Below are 26,006 nucleotides of genomic sequence, written 5' to 3' on the forward strand. Positions count from 1 at the left end.
TGACAAGGGGATTTGAACTCACTAAAAGTACTCCATAGTCCTGCCCTTTGCAAAAGGTTAGGTTTCATTTGCAGTCATTTTTGCTTATGGTTATCTCAGTTTTGATGCATAAACTCTCAACATGCTCCATAAAATGACAAAAATACGCTAGTGTAACTGTTCTTCTATATACTGACCTGTCCCTCAGTCTACCTACACAAATATGGAGAGGTTTCAAATATAACACTCAACAAATGAAATTTTATGATACACTATTTCATATTAGGCGCTGTACATGCTTGTTATATCTGGTTATGTCACAATATAAGAAGTTGCAACTTAACTTACAGTAAGAGTATAAAAGGATGAAGATGTCTGTCCCTATTGTTAACATTAGTGTCAGGTTTACACTACCTAAGACATTTAATACTGACACAAAGAAGAGGAAGACAAGAGCATTATTTCTTACTCGCGAGGAGAACGGACAGAGATATGCTCAGTTACAATCTCCAACCTGCTCTGAAGCATATTCCGCCGAACCCTTTCTTTTTATTGTCTTTGGGCGTTCCCTAGTTACATGAATGTTGCTGCTCTAAAGGGTAGGGGTCACACAGCAGCAACATGATGTACACTCAAATACATTAGCATAACGGTGCATCAACTTTGCAACGTGTGAGGTGAAACTAGCCTAGACTGGGTTCACCTTGGGTGCACTTCCCGTTTTCTCCGAAATAGCTCATACTCTGGCTGACTTAACAGCCTGCAGACACTCAGCTGTGGTTTCCTGTAAGATAGCTCAAACACAAAGCAGACTACACACACACCGTTAGTATGAAGTAGTTAATACATAATGGTAGACAATATGGCATAACTTATGTACAATTATTCTATCAATTAGTTTCGATTGAAGGTGACACCATTAGGGAAATGACTGTCCAAAGGTCAGTAATGACAACCCACTCCCGCTGTAGTTTACAACCTTCACTCACTCCAGGAAAGACAGCACAACGACAAGCAGCAAGATGAAGCACCTGTTGTTTTGGGGAATGGTTTTTGCTGCAATCCACATCAGCCATTCAGCAGTTCCAGGTATATCATACTACTTTCTTCTTATAATACTCTTCTTTTAAAACCATAACCAAAAGGTTTAGGCTACTTTTCAGAACTGGCCAGGCTATCAGCACATAGGCTCATATTTAGCCTCATGTATTGCTCCCTTTTTGAAATTGCTTTATTTACTGATTGCGTTATTTAAAACATAATTGCAAAAAATTGTGGTTTACATATTTTGTCTATTATTGATTCATGTTTTTCACTTATATGTAATGTTTTAGTTTCACTGAAACTGAATCAGGGAGATAAAACTTCACCTTCAGCCCTTTCAGAGCAACATGGCGGTTATATTGGCGCGTTGATCTTTCAGTTTTCCTGTACCGTGGGGACCAACCAGGGACTAAATAAACTAGGCTTAATTTTACACAGTATCAGTGATGCCTGCATATTTAGACGTGATAGAAAAAATTGTTTTGGTTCATTATACAAGTCTAGATTGCATCTCTCCGCAGGATATAATTTTTACTGACTTTACGTTTATGTTGTAACTTGCAACTGAAGCCAACAATGATTGTCTTTAGCTGTGACCAAAAAAAGGAAAGCTCCATTTACTCTCCTGGAAATGTTATTTACACACTTCTAATGATTGCACTAAGATGACTGGACAATTCCTTCCTCTATAATTCCAAACTTTTAAACACAGAGATTATTTCTGTCTGAGCCAACTGAGCATAATGAGATGAGACTATGTCAACCTGCACTTCGTCTTGTCTCACAGCTGTGTAAATTATTGGGAAGGTCCAAATTTTGAGCATCCAGACAGGAGTTGTCAGTTAGTTAGTTAGTTAAAATCCAGTGTATTTGGAGTAAAAAGAACCATTTGAAACCACTTCCCTTTAGTGAAATGTGTGAAGGGTGGAAGGAAGAATGCCATTTTTTATTGCTGTCATAAAAACAGGGAGTGGGTCTCTGGTGATGAGGTTAGTTAAACATTAGTGATCAGTAGTATCTCAATAATTTCTACTAAAGCATATACAGTATCATACAGTAACTGTGCAATGGACTCCTCACCAAGCCAACAGTACTTCTCACCTAAATCCTGTGTATTCATTGCTTGAAAACCAAAACATCACCATAGACTCTGTGCTAATAAAACTTTTCTAACTTGCAGTTTATTTTTTTTCATCCAACAGAATTCTGTCAGTTGCCCCCTAATGAAGGTGAAGGCATGTCCTTCCTGTTTTTTGTGTATTATGATCCCGTCAAAGATCAGTGCAATCCTTTCATATACAAAGGCGAAGGAGGAAATGGCAACCGTTTTGTAAATGAAAGACAGTGCATAAGAAACTGTTCCACCAATGCAGAGAGGATCTACCCCATGGTTGGTAAGATGATTTTATGCATTTATATATACAGAAGTCTAATGCAATCATTCATTTTGTTTAATTACTTATCCTCAGTTTTAAATGTGCAAAATGTATCTTCAAAAACTGCCGAAAAGAAGATGAACCCAGACTAAAAGAACATGTCCTTCTTGGCTGTTTGAGGACTTTGGACCATGAACTTGCAAATAAGGTTGAGGTTTATGACGCAAAGGATCATGAAAGGAAGGAAGCCCTCCATCAGAACTGAGAGAAAGAGAGGGAGAGAGGCCTTCTTGAGTCACATGTCTCAACCAGATTTTAGGCAGGGATCCCTGTGCTTGAAGAGCATGTTAATCATTACTGCAAAGCCTACATATTATATGTGGCAATGCTATTTTGTGTGTCAATTTAATCAACCCAAGTAATGCATGAGTTTTACTGTTTCATAATTTTTTCTCAAGGAATTACTGTATTTCTTCAGAGGCTCTAGGAAAGACTCGTCAAATTGAGTATAAGCGATACGCCTCCAAGTGGTGAGAGAGCAGGACTACTTTTGACAGACAAGTGTGAATGAATACATCCGAGGCTTTTACAGCCTGCTTAATAAAGGTTTAATCATCTAATACTAAAATCAATCAATCGCATTCGTGTTTTTTATATTATCATTATTATTATTATTATTATTATATTATAAACTGCAGCCACTGCTACGATTATACTTCTAATGAGGATAATGTTTTCTCTTCACAGAATCTGAAGCTTGCCACTTCAAAAAGGCCATAGGTGAATGTAGTGGTCAGTATTTGAGGTATTATTACGATTCTGTTCATAACAAATGCAAACGGTTCATTTGGTCTGGCTGCATCGGAAATGGAAACAGATTTTTCGACTATAACAGCTGCAATGCCACATGTGCTGGCATCCACGGTGAGGGCAAATCTCTCTTTTATGTACACAGTTGCTGATAATTATATGTTATATGTTATACAATATCGATGTGAATATATCAATATGTCAATGCATAGTTTAACACTAATGATCATAGTGATACTATCAAAAAGGTGACACATTTTATCATGTTTTTTAACATGTTAATTGCCTTGAAGATGAAGGTGATGAACTGGAAGAGGACGAGCCAGACACTCCTATTGGTGAGTGGACACACAATGAATTCAGTGTAAATTTTGCTTAAAGCCTTCACATGCTGCAGTCTTCATTTACAATATACTATAAATGATTTCTTCTTTTTGGTTTGCTTTAGTCCAAACTCACTTACTGGTTACAACTGTAAAATATTGTTTTCTAGTTAGTTTATTTTTAGAATCTAATCTAATTACAGATATCCCCATTATTACAATGTTGTCCTCTTCAACAGCGATCATCTGTGGAGTTTTGCTTGCTGCCATTGTTTGCTCTATCTTAATAACTGTGATCGTCTTGACCGTTCAGTCAAAGTAAGACAATTTTTCTTTGTCTTTAGTATTACATAAAAAATGACTACAACTATAAAGCAATAACATAACTTACAGTTAATGACCACTCTCCTTTTCCATTTATTGTATTTCTTTAGGAAAAAGGTCTCAAAGAAGGCACAAGGAAAAAGTAAAGAGCCCAAGTCTGAGTCACCTCTTCAGGGGCACGGAATTGAAATGGCATAGATGATCATGTCACCTCGACATGTGGAGTTTTTACCAGAGTGATTTTACATTATAGCTGTACTAGTCTTGAAGCCAAACCTATCAACTGATTATAACATTTAAGTCCAATTAAGATTTTTTTAATGACATATGTAATAGCAATAACAGTTTTGTTCAATTTTGTATTTTGGTTCACCTCAACGACATGTGCAAAGTGATGTCTCTTAAGTTGTATTTTTGGCTGGGGGCTTTATCCTATGCTTTTATTCAGTAATCCTAAATAAATCTGTTTAGTCAAAGTGTAATCAAAAAGAAAACAGAACTTAAACAATTTGCTAATTTATCCATCGATTGAACTGATTAATCACTAACTATTTTTTCAAGAAAAAATGACAGCCATTCCCTTTGTTTCAGCTTGTTAGAATTTCCTGCTTTTCTTTCTCTTATGCGCTAGCAAAGTTAACATATTTAGTTTTGCATTGTTGGTTGGACAGAACAAGCAATTTAGGACTAAGGAAATTGTGAATCCTTATGAATTTCTGATTTTATACACCAAACAATTAATTGAAACATAATCAGTATATTAATTATTAATAAAAATTAATTGTAAAAGAGACATCTGTCAAACACATCCATCATTCATGCTGGAAAACTTCTATTTCTTATTCTAATTCTGTTTAAGACATACATTCGAGCTCAGGAGCAGAACTACATCGTTTCAACTTCAGACACTCATGCTCATCATGTGCACTGTTATCTGTTGTGTTTTTAGCTGTGTGATCTCATAAGAATTTCAGTGTTTCATTTTACCCAACCTTATGAGTGAAATTAACTATGATGCTGGGCTGCTGCTGCTATTACTTCTACTACTACTACTACTCATATAATTATTATTATTATTATAACAGCATTCATACACTGTTAATGTGCATTTGATGAAATTTTACAATTTTTCTGCCAAAATGTGTTATTATGCATATATAATACAAATGTACATAATATACAAAACACCACATGCTAGAGAGGCTCCCAGAAGAAAGCCCTGAAACAAACATCTACAGCCTCCACCAACGAGTCTGTTTCGATGACGTGAGCTGAAATAATGGTGAAGGCCTGGCCTCTCATCCCCAAGGCACAAAATGTGTGGGAACAGATGCATTTCATTTCATGTTGGCGTCCACCTGTTAATTACACATCACTCAGTGTTGCAATATAACTGACATTTAAATTATGAAGTGTAAGTATCAAAAACACAGATCTTACAGGCATAGTGTTTTAGTAAATACATGACATTGTTTGGAAGCTCCTATTCATTAATACACAGCACATGATGAACATCCCTGGTGCTAATTAGATGCTGGCAGGTAAACTAATTGTCACTGTTTCATTTCACATCAATATTGAATTTGATGGCCAGAATTAGCAGCTAAAGCTACTGTCACTTTTTCATATTCACTTGACATTAGATTATTGGAGGCCAAACTTACGGGCTGTGCGCATTTCTCTGTGGACTGAGCGCTTTGATACTTTCACAGTAATGATACAGCATCACCTAGACCTGCTTTATAATCAAAAAAGACATGGAAGTCTCATCTTATACAATATGGGATCTTTAATATTAATGTACCAGATATTCTGCCCACCATGTGTCATGCAAATGTCTGAAAGCAAGATGGATCTAGACAGTTTGACGATGGCCAAGTGAGAAAATTAATGAACGAGAGCTGCTCATTCAAAGTAACCCAACCAGCTGGTCAGCTGCGAAAGAATCCCTTAAATCCGCTTTAACCCAGCATGAGCAACCTAACAGTGTGTATTCATAATACCCCAAACAACCCAGAATTATGAACTAGCATAATTAACCCAACAATCTGCAACAACACAGCATTTTTTTTTGAGTGTACGACTTCCTGCTCAGCATTTGTGAATCTTACGTTTTAGATTGTAAGGTCTCTAACTTTAACATTTACTCACATTCATTCAAGGTGTATGGCTGTAGTATCATTAAAAGTTAATGTGCATGCTTTGTATTTGGTATATTCATGATATTTTGGAATAATCATTGGAATGCTTCATTTTGTGGGTGTTGTGCTTGTGGGGTTCCAATTTTTTTTATTATTTATATAGGTGGTGTAAATATTCACTAAAAAATAAGATAAAATAATCTCTTATCAGTCTCACAGTGGCGAAATTTGCAAATTTAAACATTTTGATTATCTTTGTGTTTTAGTGCTAAATTTGGTCTCAGACAGTGTTTGCATTTTAAAAAATGCCTGTGGTTTTGTGCCCTGCCACATGTTCACCTTTCAGTAAATTAAAAGCTGACTTTCTTACCCTTAAGTTGAGATGCCATGTGTAAGAAGATGGTGTTGAGCACAGTAATATTTTATGTATTAATTAAATATATTAAATCATTATTTTAATGTATAAGGGTGACATTTTGTCAACTCTGATCAGAAATGTTATCATTCATCATATATGAAGAAAATTAAGTTTTATCATTATAAAAAAAAAAAAATGTTGTTAGTATTAGGTGGTTCGGTCAACTGCAAACTGTCAGTTTCCAAACACTTTAAAGCTGATACATTGTTAAGTTTTTAATAGAAAATGTAATTTTGGTCACTTTATTTGATAGATTTATTTCTGAAACATGAGTGAATGTACTTACCTTGCACCAGTGAAAAGTGTTGTGCTATGTCATATAAAGTAAGCGTGCCTACGCACAAAACACGGATATAATTGCGATTTATATTCATGGTAAAACTCTTTCAAAGTTTAAACATTTTTTAAATCACGTTACAGATGATTCACTCTATTCATTTTGTTGAACGTGCCATCAACAAAACTACGCATGCGTGCGACTGCCAAACAAACAAACCTCACAATATGGCTGAATTTGGTTAAATAGCAGAGCCTCCAAATGCCAGTGGGTATAAATTTGACAGAAAACAATGGCGACCCAAATATGAAGCACCTGCAGTATTTCTAAGCGACCTGGAGGGTGTAACCGAAGCAGGAAGTAGTTCAAGGCTACCACAGATTTTTTTTCATCTTTGTTTTCTGTTTGGCAAACGGCCGAGCCGGCAGACGCTACGTCACTTCCTCAAGTTATTTCCATTTGTTTGTGACAAACGCCAGCAGTCATCTAGTACTTTTTACACCAAAGATAACGTTACCGTTTTATTTTACAATATGTCAGGGTGAAAACAGCACTACCATTTTTTTCTGTTAACTGCTGTACTCTGAAATTATGCAGGAAATCTAGTGGCTACCAAACGTATTAGCGTTAGCAAAGACAGGAAAACGTGCGTCCGCGAACAGAAGTAGTTGGCCAGCTAACGTTAGCTAGCTAGTTTAGGTTAATTGGCTACCTATTGTTAGCTGCCTTGTTCCCGGTGTCGCTGGTGTTGTAGTGTTGGATAACGTTAGCTGACTTATTCACTTGTAAGCTGATGGAGTGCCCTCATCTGAACTCAAACGTGTGCTGCGCTGTCGATTCATCCAGGTTCCCTAACGGCACTCCGTCCTCCTGGTGTTGCAACGGTAGGGGAAATGTTTGTCACCTTTTAATGTTAAAATAAATTACATCTGTTCATATACTGTTTGGGATCCTAGCCTCTGGTCAGGGTACTGACACTGCCACATGTGTTTCAGCTACAATAGACACTGTAGCTACAAGTCAGCACAACAGCTATCACAAGGGCAAATTAAAATTCACAAGATAGTGTATGTCCTTGTCAAACATGAAAGAATGGCCTATTGAAAGACAAATCACAGTAGTATTGTCTCATTAAAGTGTTGATTTCACAAATAAGACAGCTTCCTTTTTCATCTCCAGTTTGCAGGTCCAATAAAAGTCCATGGATTTGCCTTACCTGTCAGTTGGTCCATTGTGGAAGGTAAGTTGGTGTCTGCTGTTGTTTTGTTGGCAACTAAAGCTGCATTCAAGAGTGGCAAACATAGTCCTTTTGCTTTTGGTGACCATTTTGAACCAGTAAATCAATTATACATGCACATAAGCGCTGCAAGATGTAAATTAAGGTTTGTAGTTTACAGAAGTCAGACAGTGGTCACTGAGATCGCCCTGTTTAAATACAGCCCTCAAAACCAGAGGTTAAAAAAATATGTTTAGTATTTGTGTTAAATATTCTCACAGAGCTGCAATTGTATTAGGATAGGCCTGGTTAGCCCCATTTGTTGCCTCGGGTGAATTATAATTTTATTCTTGAGACACAGCTAAGTTTTAATTTTTCTCCTTGATGGACTTTGACAAACCTAGAGGGTTCTTTTACAACACATACAACTGTTTGTAGAGATAGATACAATACATAAAGGTTTCCCAAGTTGGAACTTTATTTTCTAAGACAGTAGACAAAAATGACACATTTCCTTGCTTGGTTTTGTACATCATAAGAATATTGTAACACGTTGTGTATATAAATCTTGAATAATGTAAAACAAACATTTATAAATGTAACAGGTGATAGCTGTTTTAAATTTTTGTACATGTCCCATGAACCAAGCAAGAAGTTATTTCCAGTTCCAGTTATTTCCACTTTGTTTGGACAAGGAATTGAGTGTCTGAACTTGGAATGTAGGTGAAATATCTATTTTATTATGCAGCAGACAGATTATGTTTTTATCCAAATGGTTAGATGAGTTTTGAAGATTCTGGAAGGACTCAAAACATCAGGATGTGTTGTTTTCTGGGTTTTCCAAAGATTGCAAAGGATTTTTCTTTTAGTCAAATAGATGCATAGCTCTGTTACTTGAATGTAATGGTAATACACAAGAGGTATTAACAGTTATTGTCTGGTAGTTGAGAGGCAGCATAGTTGTTCTGGAGAGCATTTTGAGCATAAATCAGGCCAATACATGTTGATAGTTGTGTTCTAAAATAATCTATTTTTATCTAGATATGTCAATGGACATGCAAAGAAGCACTTTGAAGACAGTCAAGTCCTTGGCATTAGTCAAAGGAAGGGTGAGAAACAGGAGAAAGAGAAATCCCATCACTCTGTCTGCATGGACTGCAGTAACTACAGCGTATTTTGGTGAGTGTCCTTCATGACAAACCTATCTATGTCTACAATCTGTGACTCACCATGGGGCCCTGCAAAAGTACAGTCATTAAAATGTTTAAGAGTCAATGGATTGTTATTCCATGGTAATGGGAACCAAATGCCTTTTTTTTTTCTTTTTTTTTTTTTAAACAATCTTCAGTAATGTATTGAGGCTTGATCAGTTACTTTGCAAGTGATCCAACATTCTTCTGGCTACATGACACAAGCAAAACAGTTATTCAAATTTTATAAACTATATTAGGTATTTAATGAAAATCACTCATGCCACATATACACCTATGTATCAGTGCTACACTGTGGTTCGGTGCTAACAGAGTGAAGCGCGACGCAGATATATTTATTACTACTGTGTTTGTTATGCAAGCTTTTGATTGTTTCAAAATCTTATGTTTAGGTTTATTGTGTTATTTGTATATATATTCGTGTTAAGTATGTATATATCTTGTCTAATGTGGATTTTATAGTTACAGATGTGATGAATTTGTTGTCAATGACACCAAACCTGGACAGGTGCAGAAGGTGAGGGAACATCTTCAGAGTTTAGAAAAGTAAGTACTAATCTCAAGAATTAGAAGAAGTCTTTTTGTGTCATTGTGTTACTTCATCTTCATTAAGTTTTAAAAAAAAAACCAAAAAAAAACCCTGGTTTGTCAGGAGGATACCCATAGAACATGTTTCACAACACTGTCAATAGAAGATCAGTATCCAGATAAAATATTTTTCCGTCTTCCAGCTCAGCATTGATGGGTGACAGACAGAGGAAAAGAAAACTTCAAGAAAGCCCAGCTCCAGACAGCAAATTGTTAAAAGACAATGTAAGTGCCTGAAAATATTATGATGGCTTTCTTTTGTAAGAAGAAGCAAAGTTGCAGCCACTCAGCCTCTGTGCAAATTTTAAATTAAATTTTAAAAAGTTATTGCAATATCTTTAAATGTTAGTGTAGATCTTTAGTTTTTTGTCCCTCAGACATTTGAATATTGATATATATATATATATATGTATGTATAATAAATCTACATATTAATGTGTCTCACTTTTCCATTTCAGGATGGGGTAGCCTTAGGTGCTACAGGCCTGCGGAACTTGGGCAACACATGCTTCATGAATGCCATTCTGCAGTCCCTCAGGTAAGGCTCTGCACTGAGGATGAGGTATGTGGGTGGTGAACTGGGTTTGCAGCATGGTTCAGTAGCTCAGCCCCTGTAGACCCGGGGCCCCACAACCAGTCATCCTTTATTAATACAGTCTGGGGCACAGTCAGGGGGATTACATGGGCTGCTTGGAAACAAGACACAGTTAAAGGCCAGATTTTCCAACTAATTTGCCTGGTCCCTAAAGTATTATACTGGTGTGTTTGCACATTTTCTTTGTGTAACGTACATCTGATATGACTGCTGACCATTTGCCAAAGCATGCCATAGATTAAAAACAATCTGGTTTCCTACTTTCCAGGCACCCATTCCTTTCCATTAATTTCAATATGGTGTTAAAATCCATTTGCAGAACCTTGAAATGTGCTTCAAGAAGCTAATTCATCACTCTGAATATACAGTTGTCTTTGTTACATGTATATTATCTTTGCAGTGCTAACCTTGGCTGCCACCTTCAAGTCTATATAAAAATGCAACTTAAAAGCTTCATCAATTTTTAAAAAATCTATTTATTTTTCTTTTATCATTATTTTTTAAAACACAGAAATGAATAAAAATGATGACAAATAAAACATAAACACAGTGGAGCAGAAAACAACATAACATCATTAAAAGGGAGTGCATGAATGGTATAGAATTTCTTGTAATTCACTGTGTACAAGTAAGAAGGCATTAACATAGCATTAAAAATAGAATATAAATGCAGGAACTAGTGGCACATAAATAGGACGTTGATGAATGGTAGAACAGAACTGTTGAATGAGATTTAATCTGGATTTCTAAAATCCTTAGTTAGATGTAGCCGTTGTGGCAAAGCAGTTTTAAGTGCACTGATAAGAATATGCTTCAGGATGTTATGTTTATGGGCCGGTGGGAAGCTACAATGGCTTAGATTTGACTAGCCAGCTGAAAAGCATGGCTGTGCTGTAAGAAAATCAAATCCAGAAAAAGAAGTCATAACAAGAATGACATAACTTTGCTAATATTTAAAAGGTTGTTGTTTGTTATTTGAATCTACAACTTTAGCTCTGTAACCAAAAGTACCAGTAAATTAATAGTAACTAATGGCTGCTTGGACATTTGGAAAACATTTTAAATCTAAGAAAAGAAAAAAGAAAACTGACATAGTTTGGAGGAGGGTCAGCAGTAAATAACATCAACTTGATTTATCTGCGATTAAAATGCAAAAACATCCATATGATCATTCAGCAGAGTTAAGGCAAGCATATATAACTAACCTAGATCTTGGGCAGTTTACTTAGTTGTTGATAGTTGTTCTTGCCTGTTACATTTTTTGCAAATTCTGCAAATCTCAGGTGTCAAGTATCTAATCACTAAATGTGTGTTTCTTTGACAGCAACATCGAGCAGTTCAGCTGTTATTTCAAGGAGCTGCCTGCAGTAGCTTTACGCAGTGGTAAGACAGCAGGAAGAAGGATGTACCACACCCGCAGCCAAGGGGACAACAGTGTGTAAGGTCCTCTTCTGGAGGGGGGAGGATTTATGGGCTGAGTGCATTGATCTGAAATTAATTTCAGCAAGTATGAAATTGACAAATTAGTTGTTTGTGAGTGATCATGGGAGACAACCTTCTCAGAAATCTTTTCTTTTTAGGATCTTGACAACAGTAATTATGTCAATGCTGCTGCAGGGAAAGATTCAATTAGTACACAAATAGTGTTATACAATGAATGACAAGAAAAATAAAAATCATTGTATATAGTATTGCAGTTTTTGACATGTGTTTATGTGTTAGGCTTTGGTAAGTCTTTTGCATTGATAAGTTTTCTTAACTTAGAAGAGTATTAGATATGCTTTAGGGTTTGGTTGCGTCATGTCGTGCAGTGTTGTAACAGGCTTGCTTTATGTTGATCAGGTCTTTGGTGGAGGAGTTCAGGAAAACCCTTTGTTCCCTGTGGCAAGGGAGCCAGACAGCCTTCAGTCCAGACTCCTTATTTTATGCCATATGGAAAATCATGCCAAGTTTCAGGTATGCCAACACTGTACAGAGTATTTTTCAGAATTAAGCTCCTAATACTGAGCAGTGAACAGTTTCTTTTTCAGTTCAGTTTTCTGTCTCTGTGCTGAAGTGTAACATGTTAGAGTCAAAATATTGTGAGTTATTACAGTAGTGTAATTTAAAGCTGTGTTTGTGTGTCCAGGGGCTATCAGCAGCAGGACGCCCATGAGTTCATGCGTTACCTGCTGGACCACCTGCACAGGGAGCTCCAGTACAGTCGCAATGGGGCGTCTCTACAAGTCTCACCTCAGGATGGGGTGAGACTCTCCACAGCAGAGGGCAAATGCTGCATGTAGGTCCATCTAACCTCACAATTATTTTGTTTTTGCCAGTTTACGTATGTGTTTTTGTGTTTGTGCTGTTTTCCAGCTGAATTTATATCGACCAAGTACACATTTAGCACTGTAATAGTCATGCTATCCACCATCCATGACTTGGCTCATGAAAGTGTCTGTTTCCTTTTTGTTGTTCCAATAACCCATTTAACGATGGCATATTGGTATACTGTGCTTAATTTTTCTGCTTATTTCGCATTTAAAGCAGTCTAGTTTTAAGTTTCATTTTTTTCACTATTGAGTTACTTCGCACTTATAAAATGTTGTGTACCATTTACTAGTCAGTACACATTCTTTGATCCACCTTATGATCATGAGGTATTCCTTACATATTCCTTAGCTTATACATTGATTGAACACAAGAAGATTTTAATATATACTCATTAATGATTAAAACTGCTTTATGTTTGCCTTTTGATTCTTTACAGAAATGGGAATGCCAGTGTTGTCACATCAATTTTTGGTGGAATACTTCAGAATGAAGTCAACTGCCTCATATGTGGGACAGAATCTCGGAAGTTTGATCCATTTCTTGGTAAGGCAATTTTTGTTAGTGACAAACCACATACAGAAAGTTGAAGAAAAGTACAGTATTTTTTTTCTTTTCAGTCATTTTGTGACCTGGCAAAGCCATTTCTACTGCAAACCTCTCACCATTAGTGTTGCTCCCTATCACAAAGTGAAATGTGTATATTTTTTCTCTACATGACAAAGTGAATGAAAAAATGTAGACTCACTGTCACTTTGGGGTATATAAGTGAAGCACGATACAGCCTGATGATGTATGATATCAGAAAATGAATATCTTTTCCTTTTCACTCATAGATCTGTCTTTGGACATTCCCAGCCAATTCAGACAAAAGAGAAGTAAGGACCAGGAGCCAGGGCCAACATGCACCTTACGTGGTAAGTTTCCCACTGGTAAAGGCAATGACTCATAAGACATGTTTTTTTTTGGCAGTATTAGTTTCTATTTATGAACTGCTGAGTTTAATGACAGCATTTTATATTGGCTTGGTTTTGTTTTAGACTGCCTACGTAGCTTCACTGACCTGGAAGAACTTGATGAAACTGAGCTGTACTATTGCCACAAGTGTAAAAAACGACAGAAGTCCACGAAGAAATTCTGGATCCAGAAGCTGCCAAAGGTAGTAGACAGAAATCCTCATTTAATTTATTACTCCTTACTAATTTGACTGATTATTCTGTGAAAGTAAAGTACTGGGGAAAGTGGTGTGCTCTGGTGTAACTGGAGGTTTTATTTCCAATTGTAGGTTTTGTGTCTGCACCTGAAAAGGTTCCACTGGACAGCCTTTTTGAGAAACAAGGTTGATACCTATGTGGAATTTCCACTGAAAGGCCTGGACATGAGGGGGTACTTACTTGAGGTGAGCTGAGATGCTGATCATGCAGTTTCACAATATAGTTTTTTCAAAAGTTATATCCCAGCCAAGGCATTTCAAAGAATAGTAGACATTCTTTGGCAATCGAGGGGTTTTTACAAGTTGATGTCAAATCTTCTGAAAATGATGAAAAAATAAGGAATAATAAACTCATGAAAATGAAACTGGTGCAGCTTTGTTGGACAAAGTCAACAGTCATGTATCAATAGCCACAGTAAGTACCATAACAGGTCAGAGGTCAACTACTCATTCAGCCCAATTCTCTGATAATCAGCTGCAGTTCTGTGGACTCCAGAAACAATGACTGTGCCTATACACCAGTATACAACATAAATAAACAATTTCATAAATGCTTGTATTAATAAGCCATCCTTGTTTTTGTCTGCATGCACTCTTAGAGAAGATTTGAAGAGAAAAACAAGTTTGCGGAAGTGGTCATTGTGGAAATTTTTATTGGCTTTACCTCAGCCGTACTTGTAGGGACCATCAAAATACCACAAGAACCTAGTGTACTTGTGCCAAATTTAAACCTTTTGTAATGAAGGGGTAAGGTTTGGTAACCTTAAAAAGGAGCCACGAATCACACTATGGAAAAATCATCAGCAAAATGCCAGACAGCTGACTTTGGTAAAACACGAAATATGAGTGTAATGACTGCATTGTAAGTTGAGCAGCCACAGACAGCATGAAGAATAGACAATTTGAAATGTAGATATTACAGAAGGCCTGTTTATATGCACAAATTACAATAGCTCATTTGCTAAACTAGTAATTTAGACTGAAATTTTCCTTTTCATGGTCAGCTGATGATGGAGGAAAAAAAATATGTCTTGCCATGAGATAATTTTTGGCCTCTGCCTGACCAGAGATGCGCTGCATCTGGAAAATGATGGAGATTTGTGTACACACTAATGAATTGGATCTTTAAAAATGTACCAAATTTATATTTTAAATGACTTATTAACAGTAATGGGCAGGCCTGTGTTGTTGCAGTACCACTTATAGTGTGTTTATTGTTTAGCAGTAGCATCACTTGGTGGCAACTGCATTGGTGGCAGATCTCCAGCCTGCCATGTAGGATGAGTCAAGAGCATCTGTTTAGTGTTCAGGAAATCAGAAGGGCTGTATTCAGTGTTCGCTACATTTGTGCAGATCTCTGAAATATAATGTACTTAGATCATTCTGTGTCAAAGACCAGTTAAGTGTGTACCCTCTTAAGTGTCTGAATGTTGAGTTGCTCCAGGGGGCACTATTGTAAAGCAGTTCTGTTTCTGGCTGATTTCACAATGGGTACAAAGGAAAAACGGGAATTTCCCTTCAAATTATTCCTTTGTTGTTGCTACTGTCCTTTAATTTGTACCATTTTTGAGTCAGTGAAGCCTCTTGTCCTTGTATAAAAACACCTGTGAGTCCTCTATTACGCTGCCTCTGTTACCGCCCAGGATGTTTGGTTTTTGAGACTACCACTATTTTCATGTGAAACTTGTCAGGCTTATATGTGTCTACCAGTATGAAAGTTAGACATTTGGCTTGAATGCACATTCAGATGCTAAGCTATCCTTCTACCCTCTGTTGTAAATCTTTGGGGCACAATGGTGTGAGTGGAACTGAGTCCAGAGAGGACATTCTCATCTTGCTCTTTTACGTTTGCAGCCAGAGAACGCATTACCAGGGAGTTGCCTGTATGACCTTGTTGCTGTCGTAGTGCATCATGGCTCTGGGTGAGTAGATGTTTAGCATTTCTCAGGTTCGATCTTATGATTTATTTCAATGCCTAAACTGTATAAAACTGTTATAATTGTGAAAATGTGCTTACCAAAGAAGTATTTACTTTAAGTACACAAAGGGAATAGTTATAATTGATACTCAGTGCTTCTGGATTCAAGTGTCATATGTGTAATTATAATTTGCTGTTTTAATGAGCACTTAAAACAGCCACAAGCTGCAGCATCTTGATATCAGATGCATTTGTGACCATGGTAGCAAAATTAACAGCTGTGTCCCCACATGGAAAAAATAAAATCAACACTCAACCGTAAATCTATACATTATCATCTGCTGACCAGTTCTGCCTACCGCAGTTGGCTGTCAGTCACTCCATTGCTGTAAAAACAATTCAGATCCAGTTTAGTTGTAAAGCCTTGTGGACAGCTGCAGTTTAAAAATTCATGAAGCCACTAAACGCTGAAAGGCATTAGGCTGAGAGTCCTTGAAAATGCGTTTAGATATGCCAAGAGCTACTGTTGATTGAAGTGCTGCTGTTTCTACCTTTGGCCTCTGAGTGGTGATGTTGCACTGCTGCCGTGCTGCGAAGCTGAACACATCCCTCTCTCTTCAGCAGCAGTAAATGAAGTCTTGTCAGACGCCACAGATCAGAACGTAATGTATATGTCTGTGTTCACAGGGTTGGATCAGGGCATTATACAGCATATGGCAGCCACAAGGGCGGCTGGTACCACTTCAATGACAGCACAGTAACTCTGACCAATGAGGACACAGTAAGGAAAGCCAAGGCCTACATCCTTTTCTATGTGGAGAGGACTGTCCAGGTGGCCTCAGACCAGACTGCCACAAACAGCACAGCCACAAACAAACCTGCTGTGGACACGGCAGCCGTGGACAGTGTTTCTTCGGAAGCAGTTGCTCAGGACATGGCTGCAGCAGACACAGTAGCCACAGACAGTGTTTTGATGGATACGTCAGCCATGGACGAGAAAGCCCCAGATAGTGCCACCCTGGAAAATGTGGGCAAAGACATGGCTGCACTGGATGAAGCTGACATAGCGTCAGTGGAGGCCGCAGCAGATAGGGATACCTCAGACAAGGCCGCAACAGAGGGAGCTAGCCAAGCTATACAAACAGTTGCACAATGATTGTCTCAGACTTCACCGCCTCAGACCAGCTCCTCACTCCATTTTGGCTTCACCTCAGCCACATCTCTCACAGTGCTTGATTATGATAGTTAATTTTCACGTTTAATATGTGCAACTATTTTGTTTTTATGACCTGCATGAAAGCATCATGTATAATTTGCTGCTTGATTTTTGTTTAGAATGACTTTCTGCATTTATTTCCTTGATGTTGTATTCCTCAGTTGAGGTAGACTTCTCCGTACCTAATAGATTCCAAAGGTGATCGTTTAAAGTAATGAAGTAAAGCTTTAGCCTTGGAAAACCTCAGTTGGTCCAATGTTTATCCTAGACTGATGAGATTCGTTGTGTGAAGACAGTGTGTCATTGTAACAATATTTGGAGTCTTTATTGTTTTTAAAGTTTCTAATTTTATATTTTCCACCTCTTAAGAACCTCATAGTTCTCTTTTCCAGGTATTAGGAGAGATTTTAGGATTTAGAATGCAATGCATTTATTGACTGACAAGTGCTCATTAGGGCTGTAGAAAGTTGTTTTAACCTCTTGACCAGAACCAATGTGAAAGAAATGATCATTCTCAAATTGTTTTGTTTGTCTGTATCGGTGCTGGAGAATCTTTTAACATTTTATGTTGATCTGAAATGGGCTTAGACACGGGCCCCAATGAAATTCTCTTTTTAAAATATGTATCAGGCAAAGTGAACATGACAAAATACAAAAGGAGAATCTTTTTTCAAATGTTTGGTGTTCTTTTTTTTTTTTATCCTTGGGGGGGAAAAAAATAAAAATTCACCTTTTTCTGAACCCCACTCCCTTACTAATAACCCAGAAAATCCATTGCCACAACCAGACAAATTGTAGCAGTGACAACTAAACGGGCAGATAAGGTTATTTATCTCTACCATTACTCTTTTAAGCAGCTAAAATCTTCTCTCTCTATCCACTAGGTGCTAATGTTGAACCATAAAGAAAAATGTCAGATTTTAGATCAAGATTGAGTTTATTTGTGCTTCGGTTAGTTTGTAGTTCAGTTAGTTAAACCACAGTTGAACGATACTGATGCTTCATGAGCTGTTAAACATTTAATTTGTGTTCACAGACGTAAGTTTGAAGTGTTGGGAAGATGAAAAATAAAACTCCAGGACAGACAGTCTGGGCAGAGTTGACACAATTGGTCAATTGACAAAATATTAATCTGCAACAGAAAACAGATTAATTATTTAAATTCTTGCTTTTCAAATGTGAGATTTTGTTGCATTTCCTCATCTGGCATTATAGTAAACTGATATCTTTGATTTTTTTTGGACAGAAAGTGATTTGAAGACCTCATCTTGGACTAATTGTGTCCCATCTTTCACCATTTTATAGTGATATCTAGACCAAATGATTTATCAGTAATGAAAATAATCTATAGTTGCTGCCTTCAAACCCAAAAAAAAATGTTACTATGTTTACCTATAATTTGTCCAGCATATTCTGTTGCTGGATGTTATATTTTTTATACATTTTTATGTTCTTAGAAAAAGTTTAATATCAAAAATCTAAATAAATATAGACTACAATTACAATTTTTCAAATGTAAACATAAAGTCTTCATATGTTGACTTGTTTACCTATGATGTAATGTGATTTTGTTGGCTGGGGACATGCACACAGGAAGGTACTTTATATGCCCAACACCCTTATTATGGCTTGTAATGGAAAACAACGTTTGATATGTTCAAGTATGACCTTAGAGGAGAGACTGCAATCTTTTTTTTTTTTTTTTTTTAGCATGCCATTTTTTTGTTGTTTTTTTTCCTTCCCTCTAGTGAACATCTCCACCCACCCACGCACACACACACGCACATTCATAAGAGCTCCCCTCGGGACACGTGCCAGCCAGCCAGCCTTCTCGCTCAGGCAGAAACAAGCGCTCCTGTATGTTGATGAACAGCTGCTCTTCCTCGCCTGCTCACAGGTGGCTGTGGGCTCGCTACTCTGTCACCATTAATGACACAAGTAGCCTTTTTTCCCCTCCTTTTTCTTATCCTCTCAAAGGCTAGATCACAGCTGCTAATAATGAGCTCACATTGCATTGTGTGTGTGCTAGTTTTTTAGATCAGAGGTCTGGTAAAGGACATTATGACACGGTGAGTCACAGTACAGACTGAATTCAGCTTCCCAACAGTGGCATTTCCCAGTGTCCCTGTTTTTTTTTTTGTTTTTTTTTTTCAGAGGTTGGTGATAACTAGTGGAACAGAATGTAGCTAGCAATGTACCGTGGAGTGATGACATAGATATAATGGTATTTTTCCTTTTGCCATCTCAGTATGTCCTCTGCGCTCCAATTGAGCAATTTCAGGCACACACTGAGTCATAGTTCACCGTGTTCCTTGAGGCAAAGTCCTACGTAACACTGTTTGTGCTCGTGACTTTCACTCACATGAAGGGTGTGCCAGGTTTAGGTGAGGTTGAAATTATGAAGGCTCTGTTATTATTGTGAATATAACAAAGGAAGGTTCTGTGGTCATAAAATGGGTCATTAAAATCGTGTTGTTAAGCATTCATATAATACAGTGCAATAGGTGTCTGCTACTGTAAAGGCTACCTTTGTAAAAACTAATTCCACTAAGTAATTTGTGTTGTGTTTTGCTCCACCCAATATCACGTGGACAAAAGTATCTTTCATTTTTTTCCACCACCTACAGTTCATCTTTAAACGTGATAGAATTGAAACATAAACATCCCCTCCTGACAGGTTTGAAGACTCGTCTTTAGATAATGCTGACGTGGGTTTTTCAACAAAAATGTTTAATTGCCTCCTTAAAAAAAATTACATCTACTCCTTCTCCCTCGTTGAAAAAATGTTGAATGTGAAAACAGCCTTGTGGTGTCCAACTCGTACATCACTGCACACCGAAGGTTAAACATCACTGTGAAGGAACAACAAAACATTTTGGAGCGGATTAAATGTCTCAACAACAGCTGCACATTTTAACTAGAGGAGCATTCGTCGCAGTTGCAGGGTTATTGTATTACAGTGCATTTTGGAGGTGTTTCTCTTTTTTACGTGTCAGTCTGTCTATCTGTATCTGAGAATTAGGCCAGGGCAGTGTAAACATCTGGCTCAGTCCACTGCTTGCTGCCTGTTGCGAGCCATGACAGATGGAAAGGGAGCGTATGGCTCAAACACTTCCATCTTTGACTGCACCGGCAGTTGTCTTCCCAAAATAGCCCGCACTCCACAGCCTTATATGTGCAGGCCTGCAGCATGTGCCTGAGAAGGCATCATGTATCTAGGCCACACAATACAGGCTGTAGGCTCATTGTTGCTGCTTGCCAGCAGGCCTATCGCTGCCCCAGGGACAAGGCCCCTCTTTCTGTCCTGGGACGGCTCACCATGCACCTCACCCAGCTCAACCATGAGTGTCTCCTCCACCTCTTCTCCTTCTTGGACAAGGACAGCCGGAGGAGTTTGTCCTTTACCTGTCAGCAGCTGCGTGAGGTCTTCCTGGACCCCCGCCTCTGGAATCTACTCCACTTCAGCTCCCCGTGTCAACTGAGGAGAGACAACTTTGTGCTGGGACCCTCACTGCGTTACTTGACTATTTGCTGGTATTCCAGCAGGGTCCTGCAAGTGTGCAACATTGAGGACTGGCTGAAGAGTTCGTTTCAGAAGGACATCTGCAGCAAACACGAGAGCCTGGTCAGCACTTTCCTGGCCCATGTCTGCCACATGTAAGTGCCTGTGTGTGGTTCTCCCCTGCTTTGTCATGTATTTTAAAACTGACAAAATCATTTTTCTAATAGTCAGCGACAAAATACAACAGAGGGTGGCACTAGTGAGTTTATGGCTTGTGACCCCTTTAACAAAGTGACGTCTATTTGTAACCTGTCATAACCTGTGCCTGCAGGTTGTGACTACTCCAACCAAAGAGTGATTTATTTTACTGTGTTTGAATCACATTCAGCAATAAAATTATCCTGTGATTCACATCAAAAAAAGGTGTAAAAATAGGTCAGAAAAAATAAGCAAAACATGCATTTTCTGATTTAATCTTATTGGTTCTCTTGTGACCTCTCTGAGTTATCTTGTGACCCCCCTAGCTTGGTCTCAAATGTGACCGTAGAGCTGAATTAACATCACTCTAACACATCCTCCATTAAAACTGGGTGGATTTTTGGGGGGTTACACTTCATTGTAAGGTGCTCCTGTCATGTTGTCAGTCCTTGTAGCTGCTTTTCACATGGCAATGCAAAAATACTTTCAGGAGCCTGTGGTTTCACTGTTTTGTGCTACACATGAACATTTAAAATTTTGTCTCGAAAAAAAAAAACTATTTTTTTAGGTCAGATGCATGATCACGCAATTTATGTGTTTTTCAGGGTCGTTCACACCCACCACAAGGAACAAAATAATTTTCATTTAGAGGCACATGGCTTACTGAATCTGCCATGTTTAGCTGTAGGCAGCAGGCAAGAAAATCATTAGAAACAGATGGTGTATCCGGAGCTGGCTATAGAAACAGAAAAATGACACATCTGTGGGACACAAGCCTGATTCTATTAACTAACATAACTGTGGTCAGATATCAAATTATATTTATTGAATGATGTGACAGTTGGATTTGATAGGTCTCTGAAACGTAGCTTTATTGGCTTTTGGCCTTGTGTGCGTGGCTGGCTGCAAGCAGGAGTCAGCCTGGAGAGGCGTAATGAGGTCTCTGGATAATTTTTTCGAGGTAGCCAGTAATAACCGTTGATGTGAGGGAGCCAGGCCACCGCAGCTGGCTGGGAGAAGAGGAGGGAAGAGGAGGGAAGAGGGGCTGGCTCATGCGCTCAGTGTATGACCCTGTGAGGATTTCCTGTATTGTGAAATTTGAGACGCAAGACATGCGAGCTGCGAGACCAGTCGAAAGTAGAACCACCTACTTTGTCTGGGTCCTGTATCTCAACGGGCTCAAGGCACACTCACTGCATACTGATAAAGCCTCCCAAATAGTCTGAGGGAGAAGAAAGCAAGTGCACGTGACAAAGTGGGAGGGGACACGGACAAGCTGTGGGGGTGATAAAGAGTGATTTGGCTGCAGACCCTCCCAGTCAGCTGCAGACTGGAGATTTACGCAGGCAGGTGGAGCCTACAATTGGCTCTTTGTTGCTGTCAGAGGAATGAACATGTGCATCTGTCTCTGCCTGCCTCTTCCTGGATAAGACTCCACGCAAACTCTGACGCCAAGCTCATGTCAGTCTTTTTTTTTCTTTTTTTCTTTTTTTATCTTCATGGAAAAAACTTTAAAACATCGCATGTCAGCGGTCCGCTTTTTAGTTCAGTTTCCAGTATAATGATCCTCGAGTACAAGACGACTACACTAAATCAGTTATCAAGGACGCAGTTATTTGATTTTGATTTTGATCTTGAGATCACAGCATTAGAGTTATGGAACATGAATTAACATGCTAAGCATGCCATGTAGTGTAGGTTGCACAGTGGGTGGCACAAGAAGCTTTGGCTTTTATGGTTAAATCTTTCTGAGTAGTTTAATTTCAAGATGAGCACCATTCGAATAAATTGATGCGTTCTCTTAGACTGCAAGCACATCTTGAGTGACTATTTAGGTTATGAGTTATGACTTCTGCTCATAAAGTGCCCACAGTTTCAGCTGACAGCTGCTTGAAAATATTCACTACTGAATTTAGATAGTAAAAGACTTAGAAAATCTATTTAGCATGTTTGAAAGGAACCCTTCCACTTAACAGAGCAAGGGAGGGGAATGTTAAATATATGTCTCAGTTCCTTTTCAAGTTCACTGGATAATTTGACCAGACAGAATAACCATCAGGAAACCAAAGAGGTCATTAGAGAGATGATTACAGGTTGGTGGTGTGGTGCTCTGCTTCTGCTCAGCTCAGACCCGACTGCCCTCTATGTTGTGTGTTTTAATGGGGAATACATCATGTCTCAAACTTTAATGGAAACAAGGAAACACACGCAGACATTTCTGCGGCGTACAGTATAGATAGAAGTTGTTAATGGGCAGTACAAAGAAAAAATAAGGCAAGGGAATTTGAAGAGGACAGATTGAGACAAGGTGGCCTGGAGATAATTACATGCTTTTGTGCGAAAAACAACAACATCAACAACACTCATGAAAATCTGCGCAAAGTGAGGGGACGGAGAGGGTGGATTATGTAACAACATGAAGTTTGTATACCTATCATGTTTACCACCATCCTGTGCCTTCAGTTCTGAGGCACACTAGTTATCAGAGAGCAGCTGAATCTCTAAATGCCACCAGCTTTGAGCTCTTGTCATTACTCTGCTCTACCTCCTCCTTGTTTCTTTGGTTAATGTCAATACTGTGCAGTCACATCCGCTGATAAAAAACCCCACATTGGCTGTCCCCCTCCCACCCTCCATGCAACAATGAAACGGGGCACGTGGATTGACTATGCTATCCCATGTTCAGAGGTTACTGGGGCAGCAGCCTCAACACTTGCAGGCAACTGGAATATGTTTGGCTCACATGTGGTAAAGTGGTAAGATTATGTAAGTCTTTATGTAATCTGCATCAGTGAACGTGAATGACATCCCCGGTCCGTAGCCATCAGAGTGTCTGTCTTGCCAGCTCTGTGCTGCCAGCCTGCCAGTAGGTTGCAGTGCACTCCTGATACTGGGTGGAGACATGCAGTAGCACATGCATTTTCACAGCAACATTCATTTGTAGAAGTAATTCCTCCAAAATATAACATGAGAATTTTTTTTTTTTTTTTTTACCATGCTGTCATTCATCAAACATCCTGTAATTGTTCTGTGCAATAGCAACATACTCTATTTATTCACAAAAGCTTGTTAAAGGACGGAAACACATAAGCCCAGTGGGACACAGTGTAAAGAAAAGATAGCTTGCTCTGGGTGTTGAACTGCCCTGTAGTTAAAGAGATCATGTTGCTGCCTCTCAGTGGTGGTGGTTATATCTAATTCACCGATGGCTGACCCCCTGATCTACAGTATACTGTATGTTTGCCTCTGTTATTTGATTCTATTCAAGAGATCTGAAGAGTATTCATCTTCACACACGCCAAACAGCATTGCTTACTCAACACTAGTCCTTCTCCAAACAAACTCATCCTGCCCTATAATATATGTCCCCAGGTGTGATGAGTAAAGATGACTCAAAACAGATCTTAGGTACAAGTTGTACTCTAATCACGAGTGTGGAAACCTGTCATTGGCTAATAACGTCACTGCCACTGTCTGTGCACGTAGGTGTCCCAACCTGCTCCAGCTAACCCTGTCTGGCTGTGGACACATCACCGATCAGGATGTGATCTCCGTGCTGCAGAGCTGCAGGAAGCTACGCCGCCTCTGCCTGGAGAACTGCGTCCGCATCACCGACTGCAGCCTGCGGGAAGGTGTGGTGGCTCATGGAAACGGTCTGGAGGAGGTCAAGGTGGACTTTTGCAGGAACGTCACTCAGGCGGGGCTGCAGGCTGTCAGGGGGAACAGGCCGAGGATCCAGCTGAGTGCAGAGAGGAGCGCTGATATGATCCCTGACAGCAAGCCCGAGGAGAGGGTGCCGCTCAGGAGGACGCTGCAGAAAGTCCTGCAGTTCTCCTGAGGGAAATGCTTCACATGCTTTCACGTGGACCACAAGGGGGAAAAAAAGACGTGATTTAAGGACTTGTCTTTGTTTGTTCTGTTTTGTATTTATATTTAATAGAAGTGTTTTTTGCACCCTTTTGATATCTTTTTATACAACATGTGCTGAATATGAATCTTCCTTATGTGCCTTTCAAGCTGTCTCTATTCCATGTTATTTTAATCAGGGAGAATTCCACACACACACTTACAATAAAGTCTTATATACACAGGTGGCCTCATTGGTAAATGTTAATCAATAAACATTGAAATGCTTAAATGATTTATATTTGTCATTATGGGAAATGTGCTTATTCACTTTCTTATTTAGAGTTAGATGAGAAGATCAAAGCCTATCTTTTGTCAGTGCAGTAAATATGAAAATGTTGCCAACAGCCACTTAGTTTAGACAGAGGGAAACAGCTAACCTGGCAGTATGCAAAAGTAAAAATAAATAAGTCACCCAGCACCACCTCTAATTCCCTCACTATTTAACATAACATTTATATCTTCTTTGTTTGCTGTTTCATGGAGATGTTAAGGAGGTATCAATCACCTCAAATAACTCTCAGCAAGAAAGTGAATAAGCATAATTCCCCCCAAAAAAGACAAACCATTCCTTTAACAGCACATGCTAGTTTAATTAAAACATCACTTCCCCCGAGGAAGTTATGCCCACCTACATGGTACAAAAGAACAGAAGTCGCATGGTTGCACTGTGCTCTGTGTCTGTCATTCTAAGACATGTCAGCGCTGGGAGGAAGGGTTCTCCTAGGGCAAAGTGGCCCTGCGCCTGAGCTGTGATTGGAATCATGTTATATAAGACTGTGAGACACATGAAAGTAGGTTGATTAGTGGAGTGTGTCTGTCTGTAAATGCCATGTGACAATTTTATTGCAGGCTGCTGGGGCGCTCCCATGCCTGTCCAATGACTGCATCTCTAAAGAATAACCATACATTGTCACAAAAGGTCAACTTAATAAGCTTTGTCCCCCATCCCACCAGGACATGTGCTTTTATGATATAATACTGTATGTAGCAAAATACCCGTTTCATTTTGCTGTTGAAGAAAGGTCACAAAACTATATTTGTTTGTTTGTTTGTTTGTTTACTTACTGTTTGTGTTGTTGTTGTTTTTTACAATACTTCTAATTCAAATTTGAGATGGACAAAAATAATGCACAATTTTCTGAATGTAAATGTAAATCTCCATAGTGATGAACCTACAGAAATCAGACCTGTTACAGTTTTCAGCTTCATAAAAAAAAAAAAAAAAAAAACTTCCTGGTGTTAGTTTGTTGCTATGAATCAGAAACAGATGTTTATGTATTTCATATAAATTTATATATAAATGATTATGACTCCATGTAGAATCACTACTGAGGCTAAATATTATCTAAATATACCAATTGAAATATATCTATATTGAGGTATTATTGCCGAACTATAGCACTGATGATTGTAAATTTTCTCTCAGCTTCATTATACA

General features: G+C 38.6%; 3 protein-coding genes across 3 annotated transcripts; all 3 read left to right on the forward strand.

The window, feature by feature from the left end:
- Nucleotides 1-780: 780 nt before the first annotated feature.
- On the forward strand, nucleotides 781-4,910 carry LOC111228599 (inter-alpha-trypsin inhibitor-like). Its single transcript, XM_022754582.1, has 6 exons — nucleotides 781-1,068; nucleotides 2,226-2,417; nucleotides 3,147-3,323; nucleotides 3,503-3,547; nucleotides 3,772-3,850; nucleotides 3,967-4,910. The coding sequence occupies exons 1-6, from the start codon at nucleotides 1,002-1,004 to the stop codon at nucleotides 4,052-4,054; spliced, it is 648 nt and encodes a 215-aa protein (XP_022610303.1). The 5' UTR covers nucleotides 781-1,001; the 3' UTR covers nucleotides 4,055-4,910.
- Nucleotides 4,911-7,151: 2,241 nt separating this feature from the next.
- On the forward strand, nucleotides 7,152-17,637 carry usp3 (ubiquitin specific peptidase 3). Its single transcript, XM_022754502.1, has 15 exons — nucleotides 7,152-7,576; nucleotides 7,872-7,932; nucleotides 8,950-9,087; nucleotides 9,582-9,665; nucleotides 9,851-9,932; nucleotides 10,166-10,245; nucleotides 11,627-11,740; nucleotides 12,145-12,258; nucleotides 12,431-12,580; nucleotides 13,052-13,158; nucleotides 13,449-13,529; nucleotides 13,653-13,771; nucleotides 13,898-14,011; nucleotides 15,680-15,747; nucleotides 16,431-17,637. The coding sequence occupies exons 1-15, from the start codon at nucleotides 7,486-7,488 to the stop codon at nucleotides 16,897-16,899; spliced, it is 1,872 nt and encodes a 623-aa protein (XP_022610223.1). The 5' UTR covers nucleotides 7,152-7,485; the 3' UTR covers nucleotides 16,900-17,637.
- A 2,546-nt stretch (nucleotides 17,638-20,183) lies between these two features.
- Nucleotides 20,184-25,749, forward strand: fbxl22 (F-box and leucine rich repeat protein 22). Its single transcript, XM_022754749.1, has 2 exons — nucleotides 20,184-20,616; nucleotides 24,146-25,749. The coding sequence occupies exons 1-2, from the start codon at nucleotides 20,279-20,281 to the stop codon at nucleotides 24,495-24,497; spliced, it is 690 nt and encodes a 229-aa protein (XP_022610470.1). The 5' UTR covers nucleotides 20,184-20,278; the 3' UTR covers nucleotides 24,498-25,749.
- Nucleotides 25,750-26,006: the final 257 nt, after the last annotated feature.

Source organism: Seriola dumerili, unplaced genomic scaffold, assembly GCF_002260705.1.
Source record: "Seriola dumerili isolate Sdu_G_001 unplaced genomic scaffold, Sdu_1.0 BDQW01000219.1, whole genome shotgun sequence".
NCBI lineage: Eukaryota > Metazoa > Chordata > Actinopteri > Carangiformes > Carangidae > Seriola > Seriola dumerili.

What these genes read in the sequence shown, in the direction of transcription:
- LOC111228599 (XM_022754582.1), top strand. Translation starts at nt 1,002, where the DNA reads ATGAAGCACCTGTTGTTTTGGGGAATGGTTTTTGCTGCAATCCACATC. An exon ending in GAGGATCTACCCCATGGTTG is followed by an intron (nt 2,418 to 3,146) that starts GTAAGATGATTT and finishes TTCTCTTCACAG; the next exon opens with AATCTGAAGCTTGCCACTTC. An exon ending in CACATGTGCTGGCATCCACG is followed by an intron (nt 3,324 to 3,502) that starts GTGAGGGCAAAT and finishes ATTGCCTTGAAG; the next exon opens with ATGAAGGTGATGAACTGGAA.
- usp3 (XM_022754502.1), top strand. Translation starts at nt 7,486, where the DNA reads ATGGAGTGCCCTCATCTGAACTCAAACGTGTGCTGCGCTGTCGATTCA. An exon ending in GTCCTCCTGGTGTTGCAACG is followed by an intron (nt 7,577 to 7,871) that starts GTAGGGGAAATG and finishes TTTCATCTCCAG; the next exon opens with TTTGCAGGTCCAATAAAAGT. An exon ending in AGCCAAGGGGACAACAGTGT is followed by an intron (nt 11,741 to 12,144) that starts GTAAGGTCCTCT and finishes TATGTTGATCAG; the next exon opens with GTCTTTGGTGGAGGAGTTCA.
- fbxl22 (XM_022754749.1), top strand. Translation starts at nt 20,279, where the DNA reads ATGCACCTCACCCAGCTCAACCATGAGTGTCTCCTCCACCTCTTCTCC. An exon ending in CTGGCCCATGTCTGCCACAT is followed by an intron (nt 20,617 to 24,145) that starts GTAAGTGCCTGT and finishes CTGTGCACGTAG; the next exon opens with GTGTCCCAACCTGCTCCAGC.